The sequence below is a fragment of the Eschrichtius robustus genome, chromosome 3, assembly GCF_028021215.1.
Source record: "Eschrichtius robustus isolate mEscRob2 chromosome 3, mEscRob2.pri, whole genome shotgun sequence".
Taxonomy (NCBI): domain Eukaryota; kingdom Metazoa; phylum Chordata; class Mammalia; order Artiodactyla; family Eschrichtiidae; genus Eschrichtius; species Eschrichtius robustus.
This window is the reverse complement of record NC_090826.1, coordinates 125,189,441-125,215,047: the sequence shown is the minus strand read 5'-3', so window position 1 is coordinate 125,215,047 and position 25,607 is coordinate 125,189,441. Positions and strand designations below refer to the sequence as shown.

General features: G+C 38.3%; 1 protein-coding gene across 2 annotated transcripts in view; it reads right to left on the bottom strand.

The window, feature by feature from the left end:
• Nucleotides 1–1,960: 1,960 nt before the first annotated feature.
• The window catches only part of POU2F1 (POU class 2 homeobox 1), a 178,311-nt gene continuing 154,664 nt past the window's right edge, over nucleotides 1,961–25,607 (bottom strand). For both annotated transcript variants that reach the window (XM_068541191.1, XM_068541192.1), the window contains exons 14-16: nucleotides 10,882–11,227; nucleotides 10,026–10,114; nucleotides 1,961–7,788 (exon numbers count right to left, since the gene is read on the bottom strand). In XM_068541191.1, the coding sequence (XP_068397292.1) occupies nucleotides 7,481–7,788; nucleotides 10,026–10,114; nucleotides 10,882–11,227 (743 nt within the window). In that variant the 3' untranslated portion in view covers nucleotides 1,961–7,480. The remainder of the gene's footprint in view (nucleotides 7,789–10,025; nucleotides 10,115–10,881; nucleotides 11,228–25,607) is intronic.

Here is a 25,607-nt window from a genome sequence, read left to right as displayed (position 1 = left end):
AATTCGGGGGAACTTTGCAGCAGACCTCAATTTTTTTTTTTTTTTTTACAGTAAATTAGTTTTGGGGTCTGAACTTTCTGACAGTGTCCTGGGTTTGAACCAGAAGGGGGCACTGGGTGGCGGGCCCTGTGAGGAGTGGGCTGACTCAGGGACGCAGAAAGAATCATAACGGGCACCGGCCCCGCCCTGCCCACCCTGGGAGCTTCACTTCCGGGTGCAGTGGCCGGTCCACCATGTATGCCTTGTCTTCCCTCAACTGTTGTTTCAAGTGCTCTTATCTTCAATAGCCTTGATACCTGCTTCCTGACCTATCTAGCGCTTTGAAAAGTCACACAATATTAATACCACTTTTAGATAACGTCAGAACAATAAGATTATTAGTAAAGCTGTCACGAAGTTCTGCAACCTGATCATTTTCTGTCGAGAGCAACACATTTCTTATCCCTCCCCTCTTTTCTGTGTCTCGTCAATAGTACACCAAAACAGTGAACTACTCAATTCCCCAGAGCCCATATGTAAAAACACTCTGGAACAATACAGCTCTACGGAAGAATAAAGGAAGGCCTTTTGGATTTCCATGTTATCCTGCTCTTGAAAATGCTTATCCTTCACAAGTGACAGAACAACCAAATATCGTCTGAACTCAAACAGGCTGTACTGGTTCTCTTTATAAGTGTTAGATAAAGGGAAATAAGAAAAGAATTCTACCCCCATCTTTTGCCACCCCCCCTAAATTTCCCAGCAGTTCCAAGAATATCACTGCCACACTTAGCAACTCTATCCATCTTTACAGAGCCAGCAGAGTGAAACTAAATAAATCTCTTTTCCAAAGCCAGGATGACCAATAAGACTTCCTTCAAAAAGTGGGGATGGGGAGGGGAGAGGAAAAGGAAAGAGACAAAGGTAAAGCTTTTCCAAATTTCAGCTTTTTGTTCCTATTCCCTCTGCCTGTGTTGAAAACGTTAAGGATAAACAATGCAGTGTCTTTGGTATCCAAACCGAACCCCACTTAGGTTCTGTGAGATGGATCACTTATTAAAAAATAGCCTTTCTGGACATAGAGTCTATATCTGAACTCAGGGAGCCAAGAAAGTTTGTCCCAGAGTATGGCCAGAAAGGACTCTTAACTGTTCCTAAACCAGCATCATTTCTCATTCACACCCCCACTAAGAACAATACTCTTCTCAATCTCACTAACTAACCCATCCCTAAAGGTCACACCGTATCACAGGTAAGAGGCGAGCAGGTTGGCTTTCAACTTCTTGATCTGGTTTTCTTCTGTTCGCATTTTTGGTCGAGACAAAATTAGCCTTGGTATGAGAAAAGGAAGTGAGGTTTTAAACTGTTGTGCTACTAGCACAACATTAACATGACAGAGGGCGACAAAAAAACGAAAAACAAAAAACCTGCTTAATTTTCTTAGATTAAGATGCATCAATCATTCATTTCTCCTTTCCTCTCCAAATTAAATGGTGCTTCTCTACTTCTGCCTCTATTTCTCAACCACACACCCCGACATTCACACATTCATCCTTCTCCTAAGCTCTTGCTACGTACAGAGGTAATGAATCGTCAGGAGAGGCTGGCGGGGTATGGGGGTGCCTGGGCAGCCACAGGAAGGGATGTAAATGCCTTCGAGGACCCTGAACTGGACAACCCACGTGTAACCTGCATGCCACCAACACGCTGCACTGCAGGCCAGACCGCAGAGAGGCTAACGAATCCCAAACCCAAACACAGGGATGATCAAGTTTCCTTTGGCAAGACAGAGATAAGGAAAAGCAAACACACACACGAGCAATGCAACATTTTCCTTCTAACATAATCACCTTCTTCTCTCCCCACCCACCCTCCCTAACCCTATAAACTGTAACCTATAAACAGGATCCCAAACACATACCGCATCAATCATGTTTATCAATCATAATAAACATCAGTTCAACTAAATGCTACAGCTAGAATTATTTCCACTATTTATAAAGTTCTTTCTTTTTACTTATTTATTTGGTTTTTAGTTTAAAACCAGTTCTGTAACAATGCTAAACTATGCTGAGGTATTCTATGAAGGGGCCAGAAGCTAGCTGTTACCCACGAGCATTACCCTCCCAGATTAAGGTATCACCATTCAAAGAGAAAAGGAAGAGAAGGAAGAGAGGAAAGGAGATCCAGATTATAGAGTCAACGTAAGATCTGCCAAGGTTTACTGCTTTGAGCAAAGGCTGAGAGTAGAAGAGCCCACACATGGAACTGCTTCATGAATAAGGATGGTCAGAAGAAAGCAACTTCACAAATCATACGGAAATCTGGGTGTAAACCTGACAACTCTGAGAAAAGACATATTCCCTGCCCTTTGGATGGAATCCTTTCAAATATCTTACTGAAAATTTCAGGCGTGTCCCATTGAATCTCTTTAGATTAAGAAAAGAATGAGGCAGAACAGGATTAGTATCAGCCTTTAATGATGAAAGCAGTTTACTTATCCTATTTCTGTCCAAGTTCACATTTGTACTGTGTGCACCATCTATGCAAAAAGATGGCCAGGGCTGTGATGAAACTAAATGCTTTTCACTAAATGCTTTTCACACACACATACAAAAATGAACTCACAATGGTTATGATCAGATGAATCCATCAGTTCTTGCCCATTTGAGTAATTTTAAATTTCAAGTTTTTAGTCTTTTTCCCCAATTAGTACTGATGGTCTTTTTAACATTTTCAGCTCCAATAAACACGGCCTGAACGAATAAACTTTAAATTCATCAATTTTAGATGCCGATTAAGGAGAATGTATTTGACCAACTCTCATAATCAATTGTTGAGGCTCTTTAACGGAGGGCTCTCAGATCGCAGACTGATTTCTGGGGGGCCCCTGAGGGGTCCAAGGCCACAGCAGACTGCCAGCAGGAGGTCTGAACCAGGTGCTGCCCACCGCTCGCCTGCTCTCGGCCGGCCCTGACGCTCAGGGCTTGCTGACTGCTCCCTGTCTGCTCTCTCTCTCTTCTTCCTAGTGTAACGATTTTACTTTTTTCTTGGTAAAGAAAGTTTTGTGAGGATGACATGGTTTGGGAACAACTTTAGACTATGAACAACAAAGAGTTTCTTTTGTAAGCCAAGTGTTTATTATACACTAACTGCAATGTTTACTATCAGGATTTACAACTTTAAAAATCTACATTAATTTCCTACATTTTCAAATGTATCCAGCTTTCCCAGCAATTTAAATAGAAAATTTAATGATAAAGATTGGGCTGAATTTAAATATTGTGTCAAGCATCTGTGCTTCTGAATATAGACAAGGTTTTTTCCCAACTTCCCAAATAAATGAGGGATAATAGAACAAAATAATGTAAAAAAGAGGTACAATTGTGCTTTTCTCCCCAACAATGAATGAACTGTGTAGAACAAATTGGCAAGATGATCTCACTAAAAATCTTTTAATTAATATTATTTTCCCTTTTAAAAAAACGTTAATTTCTAATAATGCTACCATGAAGTACAAATCAGTACGGTCCTACACAAAACGAAAGTTGGATTCCTTTGGTTCCATTCCTCAATAATAAGTTGAGTAAATTGGGATGGTATTGATCTTTCTTACCAAATAAATAAAAGCAAGTGTGTTTTATATCAGGTAATGAATGGATAGGAACAACTTTTTTAATTCTAAAAAGCTGCCTATGTAACTTCAGAAACATTTAAACTAACATAGCACTCAACATATTTCTTAAATCAGGAACAATAATATTGTTCCTCTGAGAAGCCCTTTTCCAGGTCTTTCTGCTGTCCTTTAGATTTATACAGGGTACAAATAAAGTTCACAACCAAATTGCCCTGCTTGTGATAAGCAGGATTCAAACGATTACATTCACCACTCCCTAGGGAGGGCCCATTACCATGGGCAAATACAGTATCGCTATAAATGCATTTAGAATTAGTCTTTGGCTTAATATGTGTTAACCAAATTCAGGGATAAAATAAAACTTGCATAAACATTAAGGGGGAAAAAAAGAAGAATGACACAATGAACTGTGATGACCTATCTGGCCCTTCCTCTTAGAAATGCAGAAACGCTACCAAACATCTCTTTTTGGTCAAATGGTCCCTCTTAATTTCCAGACTCTCCCACATAAGGTGGCTAAAAGTTAAGTCTGAGTACCTTAGCTTAGGAGATTCATTCAATTCGAAAAGCATTTCTTGAGATGATAAAAAAGATGATATAAAGTAAAAAAGGACTAAAGGTTGAGTCATGACACAATATGATCAGTAGACTATCTAGGGATGATGATGATGGGGCGTCAATTTTAAGTTAAACACCCATCAACAAGCTGTTTTAGTGTTTCATGTGTACATGTGTAAATGTACCTTTCATTTCACAACTTGTTTTTAAATAAGAGAAAAAAAGAGAAAAATTCTAAAAGTTACCTTTGTCTAAGGATTTATTTCTTCTTTTAAACACAGGTTTTTACGCTGGTTTAAATTTTATCTTCATAAAGTGATCCACAACCCCACATACACAAAGGCAGAATCCCCCTATCCCGAATTAACTAGAGAATATAGACAGGGCAGGGAAGGGAAGACCATCGTACTGACATTTAAAGCTTAGTATCTTTTTTTTTTAATATTGAAGTCTGTTGGTGAATCTTATTTGGGAGAGGGAGCATTTTTGAACCACACAGGAAAACAAACAAACACAGCCTTTCCTTGCTCTTCCTCTTAATCCATTGGGCTTGAGTCCCTTGGGATTCAATGCTTCCTTTGGTAGCAATTTTGGGAAATTAATGCTACAACCTCTAATCCAGTATGGTGGGTATCAGCACTTCCCTCCTTGAATCCTTCCTCCTAACTTACCACTCCCAAGGGAGGGACTCATCACTACGGGCAGCTACAGTATTACTGACAGCCCTAAAATCATTTGCACAGACTAAAATTGGAGATGTCAAATCAGGATAAAAGATTAAATTCAACTACATCAGAGAAATAGTGGGATGAAGAGGAGAAAATTTAGTAACTGACACTGCCATTCTATTTACACACCAAACTAAATAAACTACTTAAAAAATCAAGTTAATGTCTGCCCAGAGGATATTACAACTTACCAACATAAAAGGTTAAAACAAGCAGCAACTTTTATATAAAATTAATAAAGACAAATGAAAAAAGAAATTGTCAGTAGCATCTATCTCCTCAATGTGTCTGAACTGCACGATATAAACTAGTCCATTAGTACAGCAGCTTGCTAAAAATTGACTTTGGTTCAAGCTTAGTCAAAAAAAACAACATAAAAAAAAACATACCACGCACAAAAACGGTGGATGGACATTTGTTAGTTTCCCTGCTTGCAGTTCATTGATTTTGGAGGGATCTTAGGAAGGTGAAGGGTAGTTAATTAAATACTTTGTGAAATAAAATGGGAAGACAGAAGGAATAGAAGAAAAATTAACAAGGGAACTAAAACATTTCTGGTCTTTTAATATTAATATGCCCGTCTCCCACTTGGATGATCACAAACAAAAATGCACATTGTGTCTGTATAACTGCCTTTCCCAACACTGTGAAGAGACAAATACACAGAATCCAAGCTCCCTTGTGGATATAAGCAGAGCATGCAGAAGAAAAATTACCTGTAAGCTCTCTCTCAGCCCCCAGCTCGAAATGGGGAAAAAGTGCAGTCATAGGACCACCGGAGATGTAAGCAAGCACCCACAAACACCAGATGGGAACCTTTCACTCCAATAAGAAGGGAGCTCAGATGAGCTGCACTGCAGTGATCCAGTCTTTTGGGAACTTTTTGGATACAGATACTAAAATAATAGAACACTGACAAAAGGGGGAATCTAATTTCCAAGTTACCCTCGTTCCTCTTCATCTACTTCCATAAACACTTCCTTTTCATGGGCTCATTTACATCGTCTAGAAACACCCTGGAAACAATTACGGAAGCTAATCGCCTTCTACAATGAACAGAGCGATGTGTATTGCCATTTAGACCTACCTAGCAGGAGCACCACTAACAAACCAAGGAGACACTTGAGGTGTGTGCAAAGTTCCTGCTCAAAGTCCTTCAAAGGTTCTACAGATCCCATGCCCGGCTAATGAGTGCCTTCTCTAGTCAGAGAACCAAGGAGAGTGTCAGGGTGAGAGGAATTGATAAGCCATCTGGTGAAAGTCTGTAGCTAACCTCAGACTCTTCTCATCACACCTCTTTCGGTGATCTATAGCCAATGGAAAACAGTCTAGTAGAGTTCCTTCAGAAAACAAAAGAAGGGAAATGTTTCCCAATTTCAGTTAAGTCATTTTGTTCTTTGCCAAGTAAGTTAAAGGAAGTTCGGATGAAAAACTTCCACAAAATGGAAAAAACAAACAAACACACCAACAGTAGAGCATTTCAGGAGATAAGAAATCAGGAGAACCACCAAGTTAGGTGTCTGCAGTAGTCTTTGCTCTTCGGAACCAAATCCTGCCCTGCAACATGTACAGCCATTCCTGTTGAAAGTAGCAGAAAGCAGCACTGTTGCACCACAGGATCTGGGCCTCAGGTCATTCAATGATTTGGGGTGAGTGAGAGCTACAGTTCAGCAGGAATTCCTTCCTACACAAAAGTGCTCCAAAGGCACCACCTGATGGGGGGGAGGGGGCGTGTGTGGAGTGGGAGTGTTTGCACACACTGCCTTCAGCTTCTGCACCAAGCCTCTTGCATAAGTGGCAAAAGAAAATAATTTTCTAGCACCTCTGTAAGAGTCATCAAGGATAAGGAAACCAGCAAGAACATTCCCCGCAGTTAAGAACGTTAAGTCCCCCTTACCCTAAAACCCTCCCGCCCCACAGTGTGGGAGCTCACTGAAATAGGATCCAGGAGCAAGAGATAAACATGTCCAAACTATATATATATATAAAAAACAATAACAACAACAACAACAATAACAATAGAGATACAGTAATACAGGCCTGCCTAAATTGTACCAGTTAAGAAAGGAACCCCCAACACAATTGATAACGATTATAAACACCTTGTTATGACTTAATGGCCTGTACAACAGACCCATAAAAATGATTTTTTTTTTTTAAGAAAAAAAGAAATTTAGACAAACAAGAAATCCCCTTCCTATATTGGAATTGGTAACCCACCTCAACTCGTCATCATGACTGCTGGAAATGATAAGTAGTCCTTTCACTTACTTTTTTGTTTGTTTGTTTTTGATTTTTTTGTTTCTGCCTTTTTTTTTGTTTTTTTTTAAATTTTTGGTTAGAAAGTTCTCCAATCCATGAAGCAATCCTGAAAAGACAGTGTTTTATTACAAAATTAGGCAAATGTTGTCCCGTTTCCATCCTTTTTTTCCGGCATGTGTTTTTTCTTCTCTCCCTCCTCTCCCTTGCCCTTGCAACATGGCAAGAGGAAGCCCATCACGTGTTTCGGTCTCAGCCAGGCTGGCAGCCAGTCGCACTCGGAGTGAAGAAGGGGGCTGGCAGCGTCGCTCAGCCCAGCTCACTGGGCCTTGGAGGCGGTGGTGGTGGCGGCAGCCCCGCTGGCAGAGGCCGCTGTGAAGAGCGAGGTCTGGATGGGCTCAGCTGAGGTGGAGGTGGCGTGGAGGCTGGCTACAGGTCCAGGGTTCCCTGCAGAGGCTGCAGCGGCAGAGACCAAGCTAACTGGGTTGCTGGTGAGCAGAGAGAGGTTCTGAGGGTTCAGGAACAGAGGGGCAGTCACGATGTTGGGGGCTCCTCCCGCATTGGCAAATACCAGGTTCCCAGTTGCATCCAGGGACGTTATTGGAAGAGAGCCACCAGAAGCAAGAGCTACAGACAAACCCCCCGCAAAACAGGCAGGAAGGAGAATGTTAGCATCATCCCGGAGAAGCCAAGCAACACATCAAATGTACTGAGTTTTCCTACAACCCAGATGGAAAAAGCGTATCCCTTAACTGAATTTTTTACCCTTAATTACAGCACTATACTGTCACCAACTAAAGTTTATTTATAATTTTGAAAGAGCCTAAAGGGCTGAAAACTCTAATTTAATAAGCATGATCAGCATAGGTGAGGAGAATCAAAGAGTCATGTTTCTATCTTGAAATCTCAACTTTATTCCATCTACCTAGAAATATTTGTTAAATCCAATAATTTTGTTTTTAATGAAGATTACTGACTTTAGATTACCTCCATTCAAAAAACAAACTAGCTACAGTGATTAAGGCGTTAAAATGTAGTTCGCTTTTATCAAACCAACTGGCATTACTGATAAATTTGAGCACTTTATAGTGTGATATACAGGATAAAAACTGTCTTTCGAAAAGACTTTAGTTCTAAAATAAGTTATATATTACCAAATAAAGTATAAGGTGTGATTCATTTCTCACTTCAAAACATTTAATTTCTATGACCTGTACAAAGGAGAATAATGAGTCTCTGTAGGAGGAAAGCAGAGCTATACTGATGTAGGTGGGTTCTAAGGTTAGGACTTGCTTTAATGCATAAGAATTTTTCTGTAATGCTGTTGCTTCTCCTTCATCATCAAAATTTTCATTAAAATAATTGGGCACTCTAATGTCTTTTCCTGTATCTGACAACCCCCCACAATCCCCTCACCCATATAACCACATCCTCACATGTATATTTGAGGCACATGTATTTCTTAGTGGATTAAAAATTTGATTGATTTCTTACATGATATATAAAGAACGAGAGAGGAACTGAGGGGATGTCCTTGACTTTGGACGTGATCACACACAGAGTACAGAACAGTGAGTCTTGGTGCAGCCTGACGTTTTCTGAGATTCCAGGCTCAGGGTCATAGTCCAGTTCTAGACCTTCCCCGGGAGTACCTGTTCTGTACTCAGTTATGCCCTGTGGAAGGCATCTTGCCTTTCTAGTATCACTACAGCCCAGAGGTACACCGAAATGCAAGAGAAAAAGTGATTTATCACAAATCTTACTCCAAAAAGAAATCTTTTTATAATAAAAGCTTTACAGATCTAACCATCAATTTCACATATGATTTAGTCAATGAGAAAGTCAATATAAAGTAAGGTAATCTAGGTCATGTTTTAGATTTGTCTGGAACTAATATTGTCTACAGTATACTGTAGAGATATCATCCATGAAACACTAATCTTAATTGAAGTTCGTTAACAGCTTATTTTTGGCCCCAATAACTCTCATTTAAGCCCAAATTATTTTAAGAAAAATTTCTCAGATTAATATAGTGATGTCTCAAAGTGTTTCCTTGAATCACGTTAACAGCAAGCATCTTCAAACACAAAGCTCAGACGTTAAACAAATCAAACCCTTCAATACATAGAATGAGTGGATTTAGACTCATTTGAGACTGGATAGCATGCTAAGGCCAAAAGGGACCCATCTGGGCTCGTAAAAGAGACATTAAAATCCAAGAGAATATATGCTCTATAATGATGGGGATATACAAAGGGCAGAACCTAACAAGAATTAAAAGTACTCTTGACGTCTGCATGATGTGCTCCAATGTTAATTCGTTATAGGGCCTTCTTGTATACGGCTCTCTTAGGGGCGGGGGTGGGGACTGGAGAATTTTTCTTGGTCAAGTTTGTCTGGGGATGGGTCTCGGATGACTATTTAGATAAATGTAGGAGGAAATTCTGCCTCCAAGTCTATTTACATAAGAAGATAAATATCAGCATTAAAGTCCTGGTTTCTTTCTTTCTTTTTTTTTGGCCACACCATGCAGCATGTGGGATCTTAGTTCCCCGACCAGGGGTAGGACCCCCCGCACCCCGTATAGTGGAAGCTCGGAGTCTTAACCGCTGGCCTGCCAGGAAAGTCCCAGTCCTGGTTTCTTAATACACCAAAGTAAGTGTATTTCCTGTTCTTACAGACCGACACCTATATTTCTCTTACAAAGCTGTTTACAAGGACACATTCTTGGTCCTCACTGTTAGTCAGCATTATCAATTCAACTATCTCTTCCCATCACTTTCACCTCTAGCAAAGCAGACTTCCTCCATTTAAAAAAAAAAAAAAAAAAAAAGAGGCTAAGTAAGGAAAAAAATTCTACTGACCTTGAATAGTTGCCAGTGTACTGTTGCTCATCAGAGCTGGGCTGAGAGCACCACCCAGGGTCCCTGGATTGAGACTGAGTAAGGCACCTCTGAAAGTCCAAAAGAGCAGTCACTTTATTACAACGTAGATGCCTGTGTCAGTTTGACAACATACCCAAATGGATAAGGAAAAGGAAAATACAACTGGGGAAGTATATGGAAATATGTTGTTCTCTTTATACTCTTACATGGGTTGGTTAGTGCTTCCAAGTTACTGCCTTCCTTGATGCTCACTTGTACAAAGCAAAACAAGGTTATGGTCCACACAAAATGTAAAACTTGCAGTCATTGTAACTCTTTGAATTACTTCATTCTCCTTTTTTCCAAAACAAAAGGAAAAAAATGCCAGAGAAAGGAATATATTTACAAAGTAATTCTTATTTGTTTGATGGTAATATAAAATTGGGAATCATATTACTGTATCTCTTATTTATGTTTGAGAATTAGAAAGCAGACAGTTCAGAGCTTAATGGAGAAAGCATAAGAATAAGAGTCAGGAATCCTGGGCTTTCTTCCTGGTCCCATCACTCAGGTATAATCAGTGGCCTGGTGTTCTGTATCTTCATCTAGAAATAAAGGTATGACTACTGTCCTTCCAGAGTGTTAAGAAACTTAATTCCAACCATAATCAAAATCCTTGTGCTACTACTACAGAGCAACCCATTTCAAAGAGATTATGGCTTTAAAGGATTTTTTGTTTTTGTTTCTTGTCTTTTTTTGCATTTAAGATAGTGATGAAAAAGTATTCCCTACAATAACTCCAGGGATGACCTCCTAGCTGTTTCTCAGATGTAAACAAGATGAGAAAGCACCTTACCCAGCTGCAAACTGTGAGGGTGCCATCAGGCCTGGGTTTAGTCCTGCAGCCGCAGCCATGGCAGCAAGACTGGCATTTGCTGGCAACTGTGCAGCTCCTTGGAGGGCAGCAGCTGCTGCTGTCTGCAGCCCTGATGCTGTCACCATCACCTGGCTGGTCCCAAGAGGAGAGGACAAAGGAGTGGAGGTGGTGTGTGTTGTGCTGGTCTCACTGGCACTGGATGCCTCGGAGGTGGAGGCTGAGGCAGAGGGGGAGGGACTCAGAGAAGGGGAAGTGACTGCTGAGGAAGCCGGAGGCGCTGTGGAAATCACGGCTGCGGTGTTGTTGGAGGTGGTGTCTGTAGTGCCTGAAAAGGGAATCATATTAGAAATTGACCTTCTGTAAATGTTTTTGGAAGAATGGCTGCTTTATTCAACCATACTCTAGAATCAACTGAATAATTAATTTACCATCCAGTAACCTCTAAACATGTCCTATTTTATTAACCGAGTTTAGTGTTTCTAGGGAAATTAACCACAAAAACAAACATTTTAAGAACCAAAGCCATGAACCCTACTTTAAGAGGCAAGAGCAATAAAGTAACCATAAAACAAACAGGGAACACAGCTTTCCATTTCCAATTTCCTATTAAAAATTAAAAAAACAAAAAATCACAGAAGCTCTAACTACAGAACACAACTGCTCTGGGGAAGAAATGTACAAGCAAAAAAATCCAAGCTTCTGAAAAGCATTTTCATTCAGAAATCTCCTTAGTAGTCTCTATAGAAAAATCAAAACAAAGCAATGAAATCAAGAAAAACTAAAAGTTACACATTTTTCTCAAATAAGTATCAATAACATGCACAGAAACAGTACGAAAATAACTAAAGGAATATGTCCAGATGCCTTTAAAAAAAAATTCTTTTAAAAATTTATTAAAAGAACAAAACATAATGGTACAAAAGGTTGAAAGTAAAAGAATTGGAAAAGATATACTGTGCAAATATAAACCAAAAGGAAATTATATAATAACAGATACAGTAGACTTGAAAGCAAAAGCATTACGAGAAATAAACAAGGGCACTTCATATCAACAAGACCAATTTACCAGGAAGTTTTAAATTTGTATGCACTTAACTTCAAATTATATAGAGCAACTGAGCTACAAGGAAAAAACAGACAAGTTCACTATCATAATAGGATATTTAACATACTGCTGTCATTCACTGATAGAGGATACCTCTTTCAGAACCAGTAGACGCCCCCCCCCCAAAATTAGTAAGGATATAAAGAAAACTTAAATAACTTGAGCAGCAAATTTGATTCAACACGCAGATATACAGTCACTATACTCCAAAACTTTAAATTACAAATTATTTTCAAGCACACTTGGAACATTTTTAAAAGTGACCATATTGTGCTATAAGGCAAATTTTAACAAATTTCAAAGTATTAAAATTATACAAAGTGTGTTTCTTGACTTGTAGTTAAGCTACAAATCAGTAACAAAAAAGTAACTAGAAGTTATGAAATACACTACTTCTAAGTAATCCCCCAAAAAACAAATCACAATTGGAGTTAGAAAATAACTTGAATTGAATGATAATAAAAATATTACATACCAAAACTTGGATGTGACTAAACCTGTGCTTACAGGAAAATGTATAGTCTTTTTTTTTTTTTTTTCAAGGTAACAGTAGTGTTGTTTTTTTTTTAAATTGCACACATGTCTATAAACCTAATAAATAGGTTTTCTCTATTTTTTTTTATACAGCAGGTTCTTATTAGTCATCAATTTTATACACATCAGTGTGTACATGTCAATCCCAATCGCCCAATTCATCACACCACCACCCCCACCCCCCTGCCGCTTTCCCCCTTTGGTGTCCATACGTTTGTTCTCTACATCTGTGCCTCAATTTCTGCCCTGCAAACCGGTTCATCTGTACCTCAATTTCTGCCCTGCAAACCGGTTCATCTGTACCATTTTTCTAGGTTCCACGTATATGTGTTAATATACGATATTTGGTTTCCTCTTTCTGACTTACTTCTCTCTGTATGACAGTCTCTAGATCCATCCACGTCTCAACAAATGACCCAATTTCGTTCCATTTTATGGCTGAGTAATATTCCATTGTATATATGTACCACATATTCTTTATCCATTCGTCTGTCAATGGGCATTTAGGTTGCTTCCATGACCTGGTTATTGTAAATAGTGCTACAGTGAACATTGGGGTGCATGTGTCTTTTTGAATTGTGGTTTTCTCTGGGTATGTGCCCAGTAGTGGGATTGCTGGATCATGTCGTAATTCTATTTTTAGTTTTTTAAGGAACCTCCATACTGTTCTCCATAGTGGCTGTATCAGTTTACATTCCCACCAACAGTGCAAGAGGGGTCCCTTTTCTCCACACCCTCTCCAGCATTTATTGTTTGTAGATGTTCTGATGAAGCCCATTCTAACTGGTGTGAGGTGATACCTCAGTGTAGTTCTGATTTGCATTTCTCTAATAATTAGTGATGTTGAGCAGCTTTTCATGTGCTTCTTGGCCATCTGCATGTCTTCTTTGGAGAAATGTCTATTTAGGTCTTCTGCCCATTTCTGGATTGGGTTGTTTGTTTTTCTAATATTGAGCTGCATGAGCTGTTTATATATTTTGGAGATTAATCCTTTATCCGTTGATTTGTTTGCAAATATATTCTCCCATTCTGAGGGTCAGATGCCTTCTTTGCATTAAAAAATTTAAGTGGCTATTGGGTAATGAAAATCAGCTCTCAAAAAGTCTATTGTGGTAAACGTTTTCTTCTTCTTTTTTTTTTTTTTTTTTTTTGTTCATGCCACGCACCTTGCGGGATCTTAGTTCCCCAATCAGGGATCGAACCCGGGGCCCCAGCAGTGAAAGCACCAAGTCCTAACCACTGGACCACCAGAGAATTCCCAACATTTTCTTATTCGAAGAAGCAACAACATACAATGATATTATGAATCTCATAAAAATTAGTATGAAAAATGAAGATCTAGAAAATAGTTCTTTGAGAGGCTTAAAAAAAAATCAAAATGCCAAAATTTCTTTTTGTTGTAAGGAGAACAAACATTTGAATATAAATAACTAACTGACATTAAAAATATCACTGACAGCTAAAACACATTCACTGAAATGGTTTACTATTATAGATCAATATTGTCCAACAGAAATACAGTACATATGTAATTAAATTTTCTAGTAGTCCCATTGAAAATAGTAAAAAGAAACAGGTGAAATTAGTTTTAATATTATGCTCTATTTAACCCAGTATATCCCAAATATATTTCAACATAAAATCAATATTTTAAAAATTTAATGAGTTTTTTCATACTAAGCTTTGAAAAGCAAATCTCAAATTGAACTAGCCACATCTTACATGCATAAAAGCCATGAGGCTAGTGCTTACCATATTGTATAGCGCAGGTCTAAAATATCTCTAGAAGTTAGGCCTAGTGTTACTTAAAGAATATCAAGTCCCTTTGCCTAAAGCAGAAATAAGTGATAAGGCATAGGATAGATAAAGAAGATGCCAACTATTCCCACTGAGCTGTAATTTTGATGCTATCTAACATCATCAAAGTATAGAACAGGCCCTCTTACTTCAGTAATCAGTAAATGCTACATACAAAAAAACTGGCTGCCTAAACCAGCTGGAACTTCATTTAGCGAAAGTCACTATGTTCTAGGATATAGTCAACCACATATATGTGTATAGCAGAACCTAAGTGGTATTTTCTCAGGATAGAGAACTGAAAAAGACCAAAAACGTCTATAAATTTTCAATATAATACTTCTATGACGTATAAAAGACTTCAGAGATGAAAGAACTAGACCAATCAAAATAAGTATTTCAAACCTATAAACATATTGGAAAAAGGATCTATGTGAAAGAACTTTCTTTGTGATAAAATCTAACGCCAAGCTGTAGAAGATTCTCTTCTCTCATAATAACCGTATTAAAAATTCAGGCAGTTTTGTTCTTTTAAAACCTATTTTGAAGCCTTCTTCTGGTCTATACTAAGAACACCTAGAATTCAACTCTCATTTTAACTGTTAAGGAAATGTTTCTTTCACATATTGCAGAGCTGGGAGAAAATTAGACACCATCTATTTCAGTACTGACTCTACTTTTCCCACCTCCTATCATGTTACACAAAAGGGTTATGTGGTCTCTGAATTAATCAGGTAAACATATCTTTCTTACTGTTAAGTGAAAAGGGAGGATTTACTCCTTTTTCTGTCCCTCTCAAAAATATAAATAAGATGATTCCCTCTTTACTGCTGCTGTTCCAAAGTACATCTTTGTGGATATTATTAATCACAGTTTCATTATTCAGTTCTAAATCTATCAGACCAATTTATATCACTGAGCTATTGATGCTGTGTTGGGTCCTATGTTTGGCAGATTCATACATACTTTTTCACTTTGACACTCTTTTCCTAAGACCTGCCCCCCGTTCTATAGAGAGGTATCTATCTTCTCTCATTTCTCTTCTACTGCTAGTAAATTTCAATCTTTTCTTGACCAATTTTTCAGCTTATCTAACCTGATTTCACTTACGGGCACTACTTTCTTTTCAAACTTCTGAAATGAACTTGAGGTCAAAGGCTGAAAGTAGCCTTTTCTTCACTCTCCACTGCCGTTTTCAGACCATTTGGTATCACTTTCTTAAAATCCCGCATATATACAAAGAAAATCCCAATAATTTCATCAGTGAATTTAACCTGGGCTAAGAGATGATGACTCCAGAAACCATTCAAAGTAGCTCTTTCTGGTTTTTATCCTCCAACCACATTCTAGGTGTCTTCAATATGAATGTCATATGAGCACTAGAGTATAATAATGGGATCTTCAAATTAATTCTCCCAGTGAATCACCTCTTAATCAATATATATCTTTTCTCTATATTCTTGGCAACTTAATTACTTGGGCAACTTTGATCAGGGAAGTGATGATGCCTGCTGAGCTTCAGCGTCCTCAACCACAAAATTAGACGCCATCACCACCTCACAAGGTTAGTAGGAAGTTATGTGCAAGAATACATAGTGTGTGGCACAACCTCTTGTTTCCCACCTCATCCTTTTTAATTGAAAAAAAAATTTTTTTTAATTATTGAAGTATAGTTGATTTACAGTATTGTGTTAGTTTCAGGTGTACAGCAAAGTGATTTAGTTGTATGTGTGTGTATATACATATATTCTTTTCCAGATTCTTTTCCATTATAGTTTATTACAAGATATTGAACATAGTTCCCTGGGCTAGACAGTAAATCCTTGTTGTTTATCTATCTTATATATAGTAGCTTGTATCTGCTAATCCCTTTCTCTGTATCGTTCCAATTTTAGTATATGTGCTGCCAAAGTGAGCACCCACCTCACCTTTTTTAAAAAATAGATTTAGTGAGGTACAATCTATATGCCATAAAATTCACCCAATTTAAGTGTAAAGTTCAATGATTTTTAATATATTGACAGAGTGGTACAGCCACCACCCCCATCTAGTTTATGACTAAAAAAGGTTCCTTGTGCCTATTTGCAGTCACACCTGTTCCCACCTACAGCCTCCAGTCACCTGCTTTTTGTATCTGTAGATTTACCTTTCCCAGACCTGTCACATAAATGGAATCATACAACTTGTAGTCTTTTGCATCTAGCTTTCTTCAGTTAGCATACTGCTTTCAAGGTTTATCCATGTTGTAGCATGAACCAATACTTCCTTCCGGCTGAAAAGTGTTACACTACATGGATAGACCACATGGTGTTTAATTCATTCATCAATTGACGGGCAATGGCTTGTTTCCAGTTTTTTGTTTTTTAAAAAAAATTAGTTAATTAATTAATTTATTTATTTTTGCCTGTATTGGGTCTTCATTGCTCGGGCTTTCTCTAGTTGCGGCGAGCGGGCGCTACTCTTTGTTGCGGTGCACGGGCTTCTCATTGCGGTAGCTTCTCTTGTTGTGGAGCACAGGCTCCAGGTGTGCGGGCTTCAGTAGTTGCGGTACACGGGCTCAGCAGTTGTGGCTCGCGGGCTCTACAGCACAGGCTCAGTAGTTGTGGTGCACGGGCTTAGTTGCTCCGCGGCATGTGGGATCTTCCTGGACCAGGGCTCAAACCCGTGTCCCCTGCATTGGCAGGCGGATTCTTAACCACTGCACCACCAGGGAAGTCTCTCCAGTTTCTGATTATTATGAATAATGCTGTTATGATCATTTGTGTAAAAGTTTTTGTGGAAATGTTTTCATTTCTCTTGGGGGAAATGTCGGGTAGGATGGTAATTTTATGTTTAAAGTTTAAAGACAATGCCGAAGTGTCTTCCAAAGTGGCTGTATCATTTTACATTCCCACCAGCGATGCATGAAGGTTTCAGTTTCTCCACATCCTTGACAAGACTTATTATTTTTGGTCTTCTTGATTATAGCCATTCTAGTGAGTATGAAGTAGTATCTCATTATGATTTTATTTTTATTTTTTAATATGAAAACATTTATTATATTTAAAAGATAAATTTATAATATGTTACACATGAAAAACCTACAAAGCTCCTATGTAGAACGGCTTCTTAGAACGTAAAGCTAATTTAAAATTACTATGAATGTACAACATTTTATAGTATAAGCTTCTGTCTGTTTGAACAATGTAATGATTGTTCTTTAGGATTAAAATAAGATTCTGCAGTAGTCATCTCTGTAGCTATACAGTAACAGCACTCTGCTGAGCAATAATGTTGAACATCTTTTCATGTGCTTATTAGTCATTCCTGTATCTTCTTTGGTATAATGTATATTAAAATCTTTTGCTCCTTTACAATACTAAGTTGCCTGTATTCTTACTATTGAGTTTTAAGAATTCTTTATATGTTCTAGATATAATTCCTTTATCAGATATATGATTTACAAATGGAATTAATTTTTCTGGACAGTTCATTGAGAGAGTATATTTATTTTGTATCTTGCAACAACACTGAAATTCATTACTAGTTCTAGTAGGCTTTTTGCTGTGAGAATTCCTCGAGAATTTTATACATATAGGATAATGAAAACAAAGACAGTTTTAACTTCTCCCCTTCCAAACTGGATGTTTAAAATTTTTTTCCATTATTAAGCTGACTATAACCTCTACTACAATGCTAATTAGAAGTCTGCTAGAGCAAACATTCTTGCTTTATTCCCAATCTTAGGGGGGAAAGCATTCAGTCTTTCTCCATTTAGTATGCTGTTACCTGTAGGCTTTTTAGTAGATGCTCTTTATCAGGTTAGGAAGTCCCCTTCTATTCCAGGTTTTTATCATGAATGGGTGTTGGATTTTGTCAAATGCTTTTTCTATATCTAGTTAGATGATCATGAGGTTTTGGTCCTTTCTTCTATTACTATGGTGTACTACATTAATTTATGTTCAGTTACTAAATCAATTTTACATTCCTGGGATAACCCCTTGGTCTTAATGTATAATCTTTTTTATATGTTGCTGGATTTGATTTGCTAAGATTTTGTTGAGGATTTTTGTGTACATTTTCATGAGGGATATGGGTTTATAATCTTTTTCTTGCGATAACTTTGTCTGGCTTTAGAATCAAGGTAATATTGACTTCATACAATGAGTTGTTCCTCCTCCTCTATCTTCTGGAAGAGACTGCTAAAGGTTAATTCTTATTTCTTTGTGAAATATCTGATAAGAGTTCACTGCTAAAGCCCTCTGAGTCCAGGCATTTCTTTTTGATTCACTTACTTTACTTGTTTTAGGTCTTTTAAAGGTTTTCTATTTCTTTTTGAGTCAGTTTTGGTAATTTGAGTCTCAGAATTTGTCCATTTCACCTAAGTTGCCTCATTTTGGGGGGCAAAAACTTGTTCATAATATTCCAGAATGCTGCATGAGGTAGCAATTCCATTCTTAAATATATACCCAAGAGAGCTGAAAACATATAACCACATAAAAACTTGTATTGAGCTTTGTGATGACCTAGAGGGGTGGGATAGGGAGGGTGGGAGGGAGGCTCCAGAGGGAGGGGATATGGGGATACATGTATATGTATAGCTGATTCACTTTGTTGTACAGCAGAAACTAACACAATATTGTAAAGCAATTATACTCCAATAAAGATACAAAAAAAAAAAAAAAAAACTTGTATTGATACATGCATACTCATAGCAACAGTATTCAAAATGGCCCCAAACTGGAAGCAACTCAAATGTCCATCAACTCCGGAATAATAAACAAAGTATGGTATATCCATGGAATGAAATATCACTCAACTATTAAAAGGAATGAAGTTCCAATATATTCTGCAACATGGATAAACCTTGGAAATATGCTGAATGGAAGAAGCCAGACACAGAGGGTCATATATTACATGATTCCATTTATATGAAATGTCTGAGACAGGTAAATTCATAGAGACAGAGTAGGGGGAGAAGTGAATGGGGAGAGACTGATAATTGTTATGGATAGAGGGAGAAGTGAATGGGGAGAAACATAATGGTTATGGGATTGCATACAGTTCATTATGAAACACTACTTTGGAAAAAGAATTGGAGGCAGAGCTTGTTCAGTTGAGATTATTAAGGGCTGTGGAATTTTTACAAGTTCTTAAGACACAGAAGAATACATATCTTTCTGGAGCAGTACAGTCATTATCATTCATTTTCTATTGTAGAAAAGTTACCAGGTACAGCCACTATGGAAAACAGTGTGGAGGTTCCTCAGAAAACTAAAATACCATATGATCCAGCAATCCACTCCTGGGAATATACCTAGAGAAAACTATAATTCAAAAAGATACACAGGCTTCCCTGGTGGCGCAGTGGTTGGGAGTCCGCCTGCCAATGCGGGGACACGGGTTCGAGCCGAGGTCGGGGAGGATTCCCGCATGCCGCGAAGCAACTAAGCCCGTGCACCACGGCTGCTGAGCCTGCGCTCTAGAGCCCATGAGCCACAACTACTGAGCCCGCGTTCCACAACTGCTGAGGCCCGCACACCTAGAGCCCATGCTCCACAACAAGAGAGGCCACCGCGATGAGAAGCGTGCGCGCCGCAATGAGGAGTGGCCCCTGCTCGCCGCAACTAGAGAGCCCACGTGCAGCAACAAGGACCCAACGCAGCCAAAAAAAAAAAAGATACATGCACCCCTATGTTCGTAGATAGCAGCACTGTTCACAATAGCTAAAACATGGAAACAACCTAAATGTCCACTGACAGATGACTGGATGAAGAAGATGTGGTACATATATACAATAGAATACTACTCAGCCATAAAAAAAGAACGAAATAATGCCATTTGCAGCAACATGGATGCAACTAGAAATTACCATACTAAGTGAAGTAAGTCAGAAAGAGAAAGACAAATACCATATGATATCACTTACACGTGGAATCTAAAACATGGCACAAATGAACCTATCTACAAAACAGAAACTGACTCATAGACACAGAGAACAGACTTGTGGTTGCTGAGGGGGAGGGGGGGAGGGAGAGGGATGGACTGGGAGTTTGGGGTTGGTAGATGCAAACTATTACATTTAGGATGGATAAACAACAAGGTCCTAATGTAGAGCACAGGGAACTATATTGAATATCCTGTGATAAACCATAATGAAAAAGAATATTAAAAAAGCATGTCTCTATGTGTATAACTGAGTCGCTTTGCTGTACAGCAGATTGGCACAACACTGTAAATCAACTATACTATAATAAAAAAAGATTTTAAAAAATTAAAAAAGGGAAAAGTTTACCAAGGACCTATTATGTACCAAGCACTATGATAGATACTGGGAAAATAAAAATGACCATGGCAATCACACAACATTTCTCTTAGACGAGGGCAGACTAAGGGTATGTTTATTCCTTCCTTTCTAAAATGCTATCCCAAAAGATGGTAAAGTAATAAAAAAGGGAGTGAGAGCTCTGGGAGTGAGATTTCAGAGAACTTGAGAATTTGATACATTTGCAGAAATGAGAAAGAGGTTAAAACTGGGTGGTAGAGAAACCAACCACAGTCCAGAAGGGCACAGTAGAAGACTACGATAGAGGTGGGAATTATTTACCCCAATGGAGCCCTGAGGGGATTTCAAGCTCCCCGTTGTCAATACTGAGGCAGGAGGAGGAAACAAGGGCAGAGAACAGGGTGACCAGACTGTTCACACACCAGCTCTGTCAGTGGGACTTTTTCCTCCCCCCACCAGACTTATCACCTAAGCATTAACTAATGTCACCTATTACTCTTCAAAGAAAATAAAAATCTGAGTATGGAAGGTTAAGAACGTTAGTGTAAGCACTGGCATCCCTCTCATTTGAGGAAGGTGTGAGGGTACAGCCTGGTCTGCCTGTCTGCTTTCCACCCATAGGCCCTGAGCAAAGTCTGGCAGTTCTCTCCCCACCATTCACAGCTCACAGCTCCCTTCCAATCAAGGGAAAGGATGCTGAGTAACAGAAGCTACACAAGGGCAGAAAAAACCTTACAAGCTACTGATATTAAGTACTAAGGCCTTGCATTCATCAGTATGACTAAATAACCAAAAATTACCAGACAATGAAAAAATCCACAGCACAAAAGAAATGGGACAAAATAAATACGCAGAATTGAGGCCAGAAGAAGCAACTTAAATACAATTCTAATTTGTACTGTATCTACAAATTAAAAATAGATTGCTATAAAAAGGCGGAATCAGAACAAAGAAACATTCTTAGAAATTAAAAATATGATTTTGGAAAAACATACAAATGACAACAATAAAAAATGGGAACACAGGAACAGTTAGATAAAATTCAGGATATATTTCCAAGAATGCAGTATAAAAAGTTAAAAAATGAAAAACACAAGAGAAAAGTTAGAGATATATAGGATCAATTTAGAGAGTTTAAAGTCTGTTTAAAATATGTTCCAGAAATAAGAAAGACAAATTACCAGAGTTAAAGAAAGACATTAATTCAAAGTGAAAATGCCCACTGAAGGCCAAAGAGGACAAATTTAAAAGGCCCATGCCTTGATACCTTCTAGTGAAATTTCAGAACTCAAAGGATAAAAAGATCCTTAAAGTTTACAGAGGGAAAAACAAATGATCAACAAATCGGAGTTAGACTGAAATCAGACTTTTCACTGGCAACACTGGATGCTAAAATACAACAGAGCAATACCTTCTAAGTTCAAAGGAAAAGTAATTTTGTACCTAAAATTCTATTACTGTACAAACTACAAATACTGTGAGGGCAAAATACTTCTCAGTTATGCATGTACTTGGAAATTTTCCCTCCCATATAATCTTTCCAAATAAAGAAAAAAATTACTTGAGAGTGTGCACCAGGCAAAACAAAAAGGAATAAAAGGTAGAGGGAGACATGGGCTCTCAGAAATATTGGATCTAACTCAGGAACACAGTGAAAAGAAGTTAAAATAAGCAATCATAGGGATTCCAAGGAGAAAGTCTTCAGGAAGAAAGTAGATTGCATTAGATAAGCTGTATGATTAAGATACTGGATGTCCTTCATAAATAATATGAGTAAGGAATATGCTACTTCTGTCAACTGAAAAAAAAAAAGCAATATAGAAATGTCAGAGGAAAAGAGGCTATAATAAGAAAGTTATGGTCCAAATAGGAAAAAAATTAAAATGAGGCATGATTTTCAGCAACTGCTGACAAGAGGAAGAAAAGAAAATCCATTTGACACTGACTCTTGTAACCTTCTCTTTCAAGGAGCAAGGTTTAAGTGTCAAAAGATTACATTTTTCACCCTAATCATATGATTGAGCTGTCCCTGAACGATATTTATACAAATGTAATATTATTGTATTCATTTTCTATCGCTATTTAACAAAGTACTACAAACTTAGCAGCACAAAACAACTGATTCAACTTTGTTGTACAACAGAAACTAACACAGTATTGTGAAGCAATTACACTCCAATAAAGATCTATTTAAAAAATAAATAAAAAGGAAAAAAAAAACCCCCACACATTTACTATCTCACAGTTTCTGTGGGTCAGGTGTGCAGGCACAGTCTAGCTGGTCCTCTGCAAGGCCACAATCAAGGGGTCAGCCAGACTGTTCCATTCTGGAAGCATGACTGGGGAAGAATATGTTGCCAGGCTCACTTGGGTTGCTGGCAGAAATCATTTGGCAGAATTTGCTTGCTGCTCTAGACTAAGTGCCCAGCTTCTTTTTGGCTGTTGGCTGAAGGCCACCCTCAGCGCCTAGAGGTCATCCTCAGTACCCTGATTTGTGAGCTTCCTAACATGGTTGTTTATTTCTTACTTCATCAAACTGGTGAGGAGGGTCTCTAGAGTAAGTCTGGGAACAAGACGGAGTCTTACAAAATTTAATATAATCATGGAGTGACATCCTATCACCTTTGCCACATTTTATTGATGAGAAGCAAACCAAAGGCTCAGCCCACACTCAAGGGGAAAGGATTACACAAAGGCATGAACACTAGGAGGTAGACACCATGGAGGGGGAGGGTCACCTTAGACTTTGTCTGTTACAATTATAAATGCTGATTATTTTCTTCTCTTAATTTAGATTTATCAAGTGTTGAAACTTATTTGCTTCTGATCTAAACATTTTTCATTTTGCAACTTACTTTTTGTGTGTATATAATTTTATTTATTTTTTAAATTTATTTAAAAAATTTTTATTGGAGTACAGTTGCTTTACAATGTTGTGTTAGTTTCCACTGTACAACAAAGTGAATCAGCTATACGTATACACATATCCCCTCCTTTTTGGATTTCCTTCTCATTTAGGTCACCATAGAGCATCGAGTAGAGTTCTCTGTGCTATACAGTAGGTTCTCATTAGTTACCTATTTTATACATAGTATCAATAGCGTATATATGTCAATCCCACTCTCCCAATTCATACCGCCCCCTTCCTTCTCCCTTGGTATCCATACATTTGTTCTCTACGTCTGTGTCTCTAGTTCTGCTTTGCAAATAAGATCATCTATACCTATAAGTGCTGATTATTAATTTAACATTTTTAGAGACTTCTGCCTTTGACCATAAGAGTAAATGATAGCAAACTTACCCTTACACTATAACAAGAATAGAGAAATATATGAGAAAATGTTTTAGATATGAGAAAATAGGCAGCACAGGGCTGTGATCCCTGAAGAAAGGGAAACAAATGATGTGAGCCCTATAATCACCTGGACTTTATTTGGAAGCACTTTGTAAACTGCTGCACCAGAAGAGGAAACTAAGTAGAACACAGCAATTTCAATGATTTGAGGAGACAAAGACTGTCGCTGGATGCTGAAATGGCTGGAATTTGCAGGAGAGAGTACTGGAAAGGAAAAAACTAATAGAGAAAGAACTCTAGAGATGTGCATAGCGGTTTCCTAGAATCTTTGGTTGAATAATACATTGCACATGCACAGGGAAACCCCATGAGTCCAGGCAGGGAGGCTGTAAACTGAATGATCCTTGGAATTCATGCAGGACAGGGAGATAGTCCAGTTCCAACTACACAGAGAGTAGAGACTATTGAATATCTGGGCATTCATTAGAGACCCCAGAAGGGTCACACCTTAAACTAGTGAAGGCTACTCTAGGGCCAATCTAATAAAGCTTAAAAAATAAGCCTTGAAAGGATCAAGCTGATCTGTAGTAACCTATCTGCCTGCCAAAGCAAACTCAAAAACTCTTTAAAGGAAGACATCAAAATCCAGATGTATAATCCCCTTCTCTTGAGTACAGGCAGATCTGTGAATATGATGGGAGATGTGGTAGCCACTCCTTTAATTGGGTTATATCATATGACAAAGGTGAGAGGACTGACTACCTTATATTGCATAAGACCCTCCATAGCAGCTGACTGGAGAAAGAGTCTCATGTTGCCTTTGAAGAAGCTGCCATGTCATGAGAAGGTCATGAGGCTAGGACTTGGGGTTAGCCTGTAGGAGCTGAGAGTGATCTAGCTGACAGCCAGCCAAAAAAATGGGGACTTCAGTCCTATAACCACAAGGAACAGAATTCTGCCAACGAATGAACTTGGAAGATCTTGGGTGTCATATGAGGTCACAGTCCCAGCCAACATCTTGATTTCAGCCTGGTAAGTCCCTGAGCAGAGGACCCAGTTCTAACCCATGCCTAAACTTCCAACCTACAGAACTGTGGGATAGTAAATGAGTATTGGTTTAGGCCACTAAGTTTGTGGTAATTTGTTACGCACCAACAGAAAACTAATATGCTTGGAAAGAAGACAACAATGTCTGCTCTTACCACTTCCCTCAGCTGGAGTTTCTAGTCTATGCAATATTTATCAATCAAGGTGAAACAAAAACTATTTCACTGTTATAAAAGATGAAAAATAGCTCTTAAGTATATGAAATGATGTTCAACTTCACACGATTAGAAAACTGAAATTTAAAGTACACTGAGATACAATTTCTAACATATCAGGTTGGTAAAAATTAAAAAGTGTAACATTCTGTTGCAGAGGCTATGGGGAAACTGGCCCTCTCACGTATTGTTAGTGGGAATAAAAATAAGTACAATCCTTTTGGAAGGCAATTTGATAGTATCCAACAAAACAACAACAGTATCCAACAACACATAGGTGTGTACCTTTTGACCCAGCAATTCTACTTCTTGAAATTTACCCTCAAGACACATTTCCAACAGTACAAAAATACATATCCACAAGGTTATTCCTGAAGCATAGTCTATAATTACAAAATAGTGGAAATAAACTCAATGTCCATACAACAGGAATGGGGTTAAATAAAC